We start from the raw sequence: 10,487 nt of genomic DNA on the forward strand, positions 1-10,487 counted from the left end.
CTTATCTGAGGACCAGCCTGGCCCCTTCTGGTCACAGCACACCCTTACATAGCTTGAAGGTCTGCAAAGCCCAGTGCAGCAGTGAGGGTCTAATCTCCACATCCAGAGACCTTTCTCTTATCTGGCATCTCACCTCTCCCCACCTTCCTTTCTTCATTTTTCTCCCCTTGATTTTGGTAACAAGTGCTCCTGATTCCCTCCTGCTGCCTCCCCAAAGCAGCCACTCTCTGCCCGCTCTCATTAGCCCCCTGATTTGTTCCCTTGGCCTCAGCATTTGGTGTCATGCACATGATTCAAAGTCTGCACCTCTAGCCCTTGGTCTGGCTGTGGAACCACAGTCCTCTCACTGCCGCCAGCACCTGAAAACGCAGTCATGCTGGTTGCCGAGTCCCGTCCCTTCTGTCTCCTCCTCGATGATGAGGCACTTGCTGTCCAGCCTGCATGCCCTGGCAGCAGTCAGTGGCTCCAGAGTTCCTGTGCTATGCAGTAAATGTTTCAGGAAGAGCTTTTAACATTTTTTTCATCAGATTCTCCAAATCGAGCTTTATTACAGAGTTGGTCGTTACTGTTTTGTTCTTGGTGTTTTGCTTCTTAAAGAAGGCACGTAGAACATGAGCTGTTTGTATATGCTGTGTGACTACATTTGCTCTTTGTATATAGAGATCTTCTGGATAACACTGAACCTTAGTTCTGAGCCCCTCATTTTACAGAGGACAGAAACCCACAAGGTCAGGAAAAGTGACAGCTGAGATTTTATCCCAGGTCATTTGACTTCAAACCCAAATTTATTTCTCTTATGATTTTACATGATAATTTTACATAAATATCTATTACATAGCTCTCATTGTGTGGGGGTGACTGAATTATAACAGCATTGACGTAGGGCTTTAAAGTTTGGGGTTTTTTTTAAAGTTTTAATGACCCTGTGAAGTAGCTTCTACAAATATTATCCCCAGAGAATAACTTGCTCATGTTTACCCAGCTACTAAGTGTCAGAAGCAAGATCTAAGCCCAGGGTTTCCTGAATCCAAGTCTACCCTCTGTACCTGCTCCTCAGTCACAAGGCCATCAGGAGAGTAGCTTTGGTTGGTCCTACAAGTCTGTGAAGTCTTTAAAGCTGGGCTCAGTGATAAAGACTATAGGTCTGGCATTTGAAGACTAACCAGCCCAGCTATGTTTCAGGTATTTAATCACCAAAGGATTGCAATCTGTGATGATGGAGGGGATCCACTATCCAAAAGCCATACCAGTGAAGTCATGGATTTTTTAATATTTCAAAGTCAATAAAGATGTAATCCAAATAACCACATCTTGTTTGTTTTGGGTTTTTTTAGTGAGGCAATTGGGGTTAAGTGACTTGCCCAGGGTCACACAGCTACTAAGTGTTAAGTGTCTGAGGCCAGATTTGAACTCAGGTCCTCCTGACTCCAGGGCCGGTGCTCTATCCACTGCACCACCTAGCTGCCCCCAAATAACCACATCTTAAACATTTTCTTCATCATTCTAGAAATATTCCATGATCCAACAGTAATCAGGAAAATAAATTCCTTAATAAAGGGATAAAAATACGTTTCCTCCCAGGCTTTCACACCATGTGCAACAAATTTGAATTTGTTGAGCTTCAATTTCCTTATCTATAAAATGAGAGTAAAAACAACGCTTACCTCACAGGATTCTCTTGGGAATCATGTGAAAATAAACTATGTAATGTGATTTGTAAACTTTCAAGTGTTATATAAATGTCAGCTATCATTATCACTTCTAGTGCAGACAAGGCCTTGGAAATAACTCGGCTAGGAAAGTTTGTTTCTGCCTTAATGATTTTAGCAGTTATTTTCTGAAAGATTTAAGCATTTATTCTTTCAGCAGATTTTTAAAAACTGATTTTGAGTCAAAGATGCATGTCTTTATGCTGGTATTTATACAGCTAGTTTTTTGAGTGTTCCCTTGAGTATGTCAGTATTTCTTGTGTGTCAGTATTTTCTAGTATAAAAAGTTGTTATAAAGTCCCTAAAATGTAGAAATACTTGTTAGGATTGTAATGATACTTTTTATTTTCTTAGTACACATAGTACCAACTTGATTTGTCCTCCCAGGGATGGAAAGGTATACTTTCTGTACCTTTTGCATTTGGGGATTCCTGTTTTAAGAAGAATGCCGAATTCTCAAGTTGCATTTGTTTTTCTCTTAATTTTTCAGAAAATCAGTGCTGAGACAATTGGAGATGAAGGGTTCTTTGATTTGTTAAGCCGATTTCAAAGTAACAGGATGGATGACCAGAGGTGCTGCTTAAAGGACAAAAACTGCCACACGACATCAGCTGCAACTTCCTCCACTCCCCCCAAAACAAGGAGAAAATGTAAGTTACTTAAGCTGTTTCCACTCAGATTGGTGCTATTGGGGTTAGGAAAGGAGACCAACAATAAGGTACGACACCTAGGCATAGGATTCTTATTCCTCTAGTGGAAAGAATGAGAATTTGGGACATCCAGAAACTCACAGCAAACAAAATAGAAAAGGCCAGCAGTGAAACTTTAGCCTGACATTGTCATACACAAATGCACAAAGTATGGCTGACAAGTAGCATGAACAAGGGAGACATATTTGGCCTTATCAGTATCTGAGGCCTGATGGGATTCTGTGATTGGGATGGGTTCCCACAAAAAAAACCTTCTCCAAATGGATGGGATACTTCAAAGGGAAGAAATACTGTATTTTGAGAATACATAAGTACCTAAGGTGAAGAAAGAGGAAAATAGGATGGAAATGATTTCTGTCTATGAAGGTCATTGGAGTATTACTACAGGCTTCCACGACACAAAGAAGGAGCAGCTAGGTGGCGCAGTGGATGGAGCACTGGCCCTGGATTCAGGAGAACCTGAGTTCAAATCTGGCCTCAGACACTTGACACTTACTAGCTGTATGACCCTGGGCAAGTCATTTAACCCTCATTGCCCTGCAAAAAAGAAAAAAAAACAATAGATGAAGAATCTGAGAACCAGATCACTAGCCTGGTAAAGATACATGATAGAGTAGGAACAGGGACTTCAGTAATCTAGATCCCTGGTGTCAGATTTAAATAGAAACAGATGTCTGTGGGCTGCATAGTAAGAAAACCACAAACATCACCTATATTGTATTGTATTTTAAATTATTTTGTTTAACATTTCCCAATTACATTTTAACCTGGTTCTGAGGCCTGAATTGATACTTCTACTCTAGACACAGCTGAAGCTTCCTCTCTATCCACAGCAGCACCTGACAATTTCTTTGCGGGGAGGGGGGCTGAGGCGGGGCAGGGCAATGAGGGTTAAGTGACTTGCCCAGGGTCACACAACTAGTAAGTGTCTGAGGTCAGATTTGAACTCAGGTCCTCCTGAATCCAGGGTCGATGCTTTATCCACTGAGCCACCTAGCTGCCCCCCACCTGACAATTTCTTGATCTGCCTTAATGATACCTTAAGTGGAGAAATCAATGAGGGAAACTGTTGTTCTGGATCTGATATCCCCCCCCCCCAAAGGAGGAACGTGGTTGCTAGAATGGAAAGGATGAGAACACTGAGAATTGGACACTCTATCTTAGGATTAATGGCATCGGAGTATAATGAAAGTGGGATAGGCACCCGAGATTTTATGTAAAGAGCCAATTTCAGAGGATTCTGTTGCCTAAAATAGGAAAAGTCAGACCAAGAAGAAATAGGAAGGCCTCAAAAACGAAGTCCTGAAGACACAAAGGAGAACAGTTCTGATGAGAAGGAACAGGACGGTTGTTTTGAGACCCTGCTAAGGACTAATCAGTATAGAAGAACATCTCAAGTAACAGGATGACTACGGAAGTGTGGCACAGACCTACATACAGTGTCAGGACTACTGACAATCACAAGGAAAGACAAGGACAACACTGTGGGAAACAGGAGGACCACCTGAGCAGGGGTTAGGATCACTGCTCGGAGGGGATGATTGAGGAAGAGAGAAGGCAACACTCCTCGGCTCTTAGCTTCCTCTTTTTATTCTGCTGCCAACAAAAATGATCTTGGGACTAAAAAGGACAGGATAAGAAGGAGAGAGCACCTCACTGCCCTGGTAGAGTTAAAGCCTGCAGTTGACTAGAATACAATACCTCCAGAAAAGAGCCAGGCTTTTCTGTTCCACCAGCACAGATCTGTGACACAGCTTAGCTGAGCTGACCTGGAGAGCTGAACCCGGGTCTTCCTGTCTAGGACCTCAGCACTCTGTTCAGAGCCCAGACTGCCTCTCAAATGCAGAGAAGCAATTTGCCCAGGTCTGTGAAACAAGCATTTATGAAACACCTATGGACACCATGCACGGGATACAGAGGCAAAAATGAGATGCCTTCAATGTGCCTGTTATTAGTGGGGATATGGCCTACATAAAGGTGTGTACAGAGCAGGTTTTTCAGGGGGAGGCTGGGCCATTAGAAAGGCTTCCTGGAGACAACAGTGCTTCAGCTGAATCTGGGAAGAAACAAGGGATCATTGGAGAAGAGAAGGTGAGAGAGAGTAGAGTATTCCAGGCCCAAGAGAGTAAAAGTAAAGATTCACTGGTATCACTTAGGTTTGGCTCCAGTGATGTTCTGAGAGGGAAGGGATGGTATCTTTGACTCTTCTTGTACTTAGAATGTTTCCTTTTTCCTTCCTAGCACTGTCTGTCTCTCTCGTCTCCCCTCACACGGATGAGTTTTTGGATCTGCTTGCCAGCTCACAGAGCCGTCGTCTGGATGACCAACGGGCCAGTTTCAGCAACCTGCCAGGGCTTCGCCTAACTCACGACAGCGATCCATCAGTACTTGGGCACCTGATTGCCAGTGACAGCAAAGAGCCACATGATGACTTCTTTGATATCCTCGTAAAATGCCAAGTATATCTTAAATTTCTTTTGTCATACACAGCCCTAGGTGCCGATGAAGTATTGCAGCTTTTAAAATTATCCAGGACACTAGAAAGGACTTGTTTTACTCGATTTGGGCATTGTTTTAGGAACAGGTTACCCCATTTGACCATCGAGGCTCTTTGAGAGTGAACCAGCTAAATACCCATGACTAAGAAATGAGACAGATGAGGTTGGAGAGTCAGATTCAGAGCCACAAAGAACCTTTGAGGTCATCTGGCCCAGCCCCCTCATTTTATAGATAAGAAAACTGAGGACCCCAACAGAGGTGAACACACTTGCCCAGAGCTACAGAGTAAAGTGGCTGGTTTTTGCCACAGTGTCTCAGACCCATCTAGGAAACTGAAAATTATGATGCCGGCCAATGTGCATGTTTTTACATGAATTTTTATACTGTTTTCAACACAATTAGAAGTCAGCGTCTAAACTGCTTTTAAAATATTGGTGAGACCAGTAGCATATTTAGAGGTGCTGCTAGGGGTCATTCCCAGCTATTCACAGGGATCTGGCCCTAACAGCATCAGTACATGCTTTCAGAGGCCTGCCTGCTAATTGAGATCCATTCAGCTCCATAGTCTTTGCAGCCTGTTCTGAAGAACCTAACAATTTCAGCTACCTGAGTATTTTGTTGTATCCGTCATGCTCCATGTTGTTTTAACTCCGGGTTTTTAAAAAAATAAACTTTTAACATTTTAAAATAAAAACAAAATCATAGAGCTAAGAGTTAACACTGATTTATCATGCCTATCCAAATCTGTAAACATAAAGCATCTTTGAAAAAACTAAAGGGTAATAACAATGCCAACACAAAACACAGATTTCACACAGAAAGCCATGCGGCCTGCAACATGTCTTCTCTGTATTTATACAAACCTAATTCTCCATTAGAAGTATGAAAAATAGCAGCCCAGTCTCACTGTCTGAGAAGCTTGACAGTGTAATTGTGTTCAGTTTAGGTAATAATCTGAATAATGAAACTGAACACAATTACATTACATAATTACAATGTATCCAGTAGTTGTGATTCATTACACTTAAGAAGCATTTGACTAAATTGATCAAGTTGTTTCTACATGTTTATTTTCCTTTTCTGATTCCTTAGTAGATATTTTTAAAATGAAAAACTTAGTTCATTCATTATCAGAGATGGCTGCTAGTTAATCTTTAATAGACTAGCGAAATAATGCTGCCCAAACCCTGTGTCCTATGGTTTTCCTTTGCCTTGGTAACATTTGAATCTCCTCTTCCTGTATCTTTAGGGCTCCAGGTTAGATGATCAGAGATGTGCTCCACCACCTGCTGCTACCAAGGGACCAACGGTACCAGATGAGGACTTTTTTAGCCTTATTCTACGGTCTCAGGCGAAAAGAATGGATGAACAGAGAGTTCTTTTACAGAGAGACCAGAACAGAGACACCAAATTTGGACTAAAAGACCTTTTGCAAAGCAGTGCCTTGTTGGAATTTGAAAAATCAGAAGGAAAATCAGGAAACCACTAATATTGTACATTAATTCATACTTACTGCAGGGAAAATAAATTTACCTTTATCTTAAAGGGAAAAATTTGTAGCACGGTAGAAGAATTGATTATACAGCTTACAGGTTTTTTTAGAATTATGTAAATATTTTAATTTTTTAATGATACAGAGATTAACATTCCTCTGAGCATAGTGATTGAGTATATTTGTAAGGTGCAGTATCAGCATGTGGTCACTGCTTAACTTTTGTATTTTTTTGACAATTTGCTGAAATTTCTCTGTACTTTTGTAAAATAGGAAGCTATAGATTAGGAATTTATCTTCTCACTAGAGATTTTTTATGTTAGTGATGGACAATGGTACTTTTTTATACTTGACTGTGTGTATGTAGTGGGAGGGTGCTCCTTTAAAATAATGTACTTCATTAATGTAAAAAGATTGTTTGTAAGAAACATGTCTTGTACAGATCTTGAATTTTTTTCCCTCTTAATTAGTCTGCCCCATTTTCTTTACTTTGTCTTAAAGCCAGAGCTGGTACAAAGGAAACTCTGGAGGAATAAACTTTGCTCATGTAGCAAGTTTGGGGGAATTTTTTCCATATCTGTATACATTTGTGACAAGTATGTACTTCAGCTTACCTCCTCTGATAAAATCCCTGCTGGGACACAAACTCCTGCAGGTAGTGTATGCTTATGTTCACTGTCATCAGATCCTGGAAGGCTCTATGACATAGAAGAACTACAACTGTGCTTCTTGGCTCCAAAGTTAAGAACTAGCTAACATAGCTGGATGCTTTTAGATTCTTACTAAGTTCTTGAGTGACTGAATGAATCCAAAAGGCTGCTGTGTGGATAATAATAATAATGAATGATATGTATATATTGTAAGGTTCACAAAGAGTTTTGCATAATCTTTTTTTTCCTTCTCACAGTCCTATTGGGTAGCACAGCTACCCCATTTTATCTGTTTTATATATAAAGAAATTCAAACCCCAGCACATACTCTTTTCCATTAGACCACATCTCTAGGTACCAAAAATTCAAGAAGGTCAGCTGCTTGCTGTGCGTGTGAGCTTTCTGAGCCTCATCCCTCCAGTATTTCCACATCCTTCTGCAATTTTACTCCATCTTAGATCTTATCCCGTGCTCTCCAGAAAATATCACCCATAGTTGACCACCCACCCCAATGAGAACTACTCCACTACCATTTTTAGACTTTCATTCTGTAACCTCACTCTGAGGTTTAATCCATCTGTATCGCTGTTCAAATCCCTGTTGCCATAATACACCAGCCTGTTATGATTGTTTTCTCCACCCTTTCTCAAAATAAGTTTAGTACCAGATTCTGCAGTCTATAACTTACCTTGCCCTCATTCATAGGAATTTCAATGCATGACTTTGTTCTTTTGTTCCTCTGAACTAAGATCATAGTCTTTTAGTTTATCAACCTTAAGCCCCCACATCTTTTCTCCACTTCAGCCACCCTCAATCATACCCTAGATGTCACCATCATTCTTAACTTACCTATACAAACAAAACTCTGAAATAAAACCTTTCTGATAATTTCCTACCCTTGTGCCGACCACAAACTCTAATTTCTCCAGTTCAGTTCTGCCATTCCATTGTCCTTGCTTTGGCCTCATTGTTTTGGCTCTTACAGTCTTGACTCTATAGTTACCCCTGGAGATGGAGAACTCCCTAGACCTTGTCTTTACCCCTAAATGTTCAATTTCCATGTTCATAAACTCCAAAATTCCTTTATCCCATTATAATCATTCCCATCTTTCTGTATGCATTTTTTTAATGGGGGGGGGGGTGAGGCAGTTGGGGTTAAGTGACTTGCCCAGGGTCACACAGCTAGTAAGTGTTAAGTGTCTGAGGCCGCATTTGAACTCAGGTCCTCCTGACTCCACTGTGCCACCTAGCTGCCCCTTATGACCCCCTAAACTCTGTCCTTATGGTGATCTTTCTTTATACTCTTCTTTCCCAAATCATTGCCCTTGCTATTTAATAGCTATATTCTCTTCCCTTCCCATTATCAACTACTCTGTGCAAACCAGTTCAACTCTACACTGTCTTTTTATTCTTCAATTCTTTGCTCCCTTAACCCTATTACCTATTAGGTCTTGCCAAATGCCAACCCTGGATTATTCCTTTCCTCTCCTATTCACATACTTTTGAACAGACTTGAACACATTCATGAAGCTGCACTGATTACATCTATGAAAAACTGTCATTTAATCTCACCTGGGCCCTCACTCTGTCAAAGCAATCCCACAGCAGGAAGGAGCATATGACACTAGAACCTCACTCTCATCTGACCTGGTTTAAAAAAGGCAGCAGTAGTAATCAATCTCAGACAAAGCAAAAGCAAAAAATAAATCTAAGAGAGAGAAGTTTTTCTAAAAGGTACCATAAACAGTGAATTAATATCAATACTAAAGATATATGCACCAAATGGAATAGCATCCATACTCTTAAAGAAAAAGTTAAACAAAAGTGTGAAAAAACCTCAATTTATCATTTCAGTCATGTTTGACTCTTTGTGAGGCCAGTGGGGGTTTTCTTGGCAAAGATACTTGTGTGATTTGCCATTTCCTTCTCCAAAGCATTTTACACACGAGGAAACTGAGGCGAACAGGGTTAAGTAACTTTCCCAGAGTCACACAACTAATATCTTAGGCTGGATTTAAACTGACTCCAGTATTCCTGACTCCAGGTGCAAGTCACTGTTCCACCTAACTGCTCTTTATCCTTCTTAGGCCTAGATACGTTGAATCAAAAAATAAAGCTAAGGATCTGAATAGAATTTTAGAAAAGGTAGATAAACTAAGACTTCTGGAAAATAGCGAATAGGAACAAAAAAAGGAATATCCACCTATTTCTCAGCTGTACATGGGACATGCAAAAAAACTGATTACAAAACCTCACAAATGCCGAAAAATTAAACATATCTTTTCCCAACCATAATGCAATAAAACATTATATTCAATAAATGGACTTTGAAGCAAAGATTAAAAATTAATTGGCACTTAAGTGACATTAAATCTAAAGAATGGGTAGATCTAAGAACAAATTACAGAAACAATAACATCATTAAAGATAAAGACAACAATGACACACCATACCAAAATCTGTGTAATGTAGCCAAAAAAGTCATTGGGGGAAAATATATATCTCTAAATTCTTTCATTAATGAAAAAGAGCAAAACAAGGAATTAAACACTAAAATAGAAATCCTGAAAAATCAATGGAGAGATTAACAAAATTGGAAGTTAAAAAAAATCACTCAAGAAATAAAACTAGAAACTTCTTTTTTCTCGGTGGAAGGGAGTATAAAACAGATAAGCCATTAGCTAATTTGAGTAAAAAAAAATTTTTAAAACAACAAAACCAATATAATCACAACCAATTAATATAAGCAATGAAGGAGCTATTTCTCTCAACTATGTAAGCTAATAAAATTGACAAATGAAATAAACCAATATTTACAATATGAATTGCTCAAATGAATGTAACAGAAACAGCTAGGTGGCGCAAGGGATAGAGCACCAGAGCCAGGAGTACCCAAGTTCAAATTCGGCCTCAGACACTTAACACTTACTAGATGTGTGACCCTGGGCAAGTCACTTAACCCCAATTGCCTCACTAAAATGAATGGAACAGGAAATAGAATACTTAACCCTACCTTAGAAAAGTAAATTAAAGCATAAATGAACTCCCAATTTTAAAAAGGCCCCAGAAGCAGAGATTTTAAAGTGAATTCTGCTAAATATTTAAAGAACAATTATTTTCTTTATTTTAAAATTTTTCTCCATTTATTTAACATTCTTTTCTTTTTAAAATTTTTTTTTTTTGGTGAGGCAATTGGGGTTAAGTGACTTGCCCAGGGTCACACAGCTAGTAAGTGTTAAGTGTCTGAGGCTGGATTTGAACTCAGGTACTCCTGACTCCAGGGCCGGTGCTCTATCCACTGCGCCACCTAGCCGCCCCTCTCTATTTATTTAAAGTTTTGAGTTCCAAATTCTATCCCTCTCTCATTCCTTCCCTCCCTCCTTCCCCTCCCTTCCTCCCTGGGGTGGTAAGCAATCAGATATAGGTT

At 39.9% G+C, this 10,487-nt stretch overlaps 1 protein-coding gene across 2 annotated transcripts in view; it reads left to right on the forward strand.

Moving 5' to 3' along the window:
- Positions 1-6,882, forward strand: part of GPSM2 (G protein signaling modulator 2) — a 55,905-nt gene extending 49,023 nt beyond the window's left edge. For both annotated transcript variants that reach the window (XM_044000353.1, XM_044000354.1), the window contains 3 exons: positions 2,200-2,359; positions 4,661-4,878; positions 6,168-6,882. In XM_044000353.1, the coding sequence (XP_043856288.1) occupies positions 2,200-2,359; positions 4,661-4,878; positions 6,168-6,407 (618 nt within the window). In that variant the 3' untranslated portion in view covers positions 6,408-6,882. The remainder of the gene's footprint in view (positions 1-2,199; positions 2,360-4,660; positions 4,879-6,167) is intronic.
- Positions 6,883-10,487: the final 3,605 nt, after the last annotated feature.

This window comes from Dromiciops gliroides, chromosome 4, assembly GCF_019393635.1.
Source record: "Dromiciops gliroides isolate mDroGli1 chromosome 4, mDroGli1.pri, whole genome shotgun sequence".
NCBI lineage: Eukaryota > Metazoa > Chordata > Mammalia > Microbiotheria > Microbiotheriidae > Dromiciops > Dromiciops gliroides.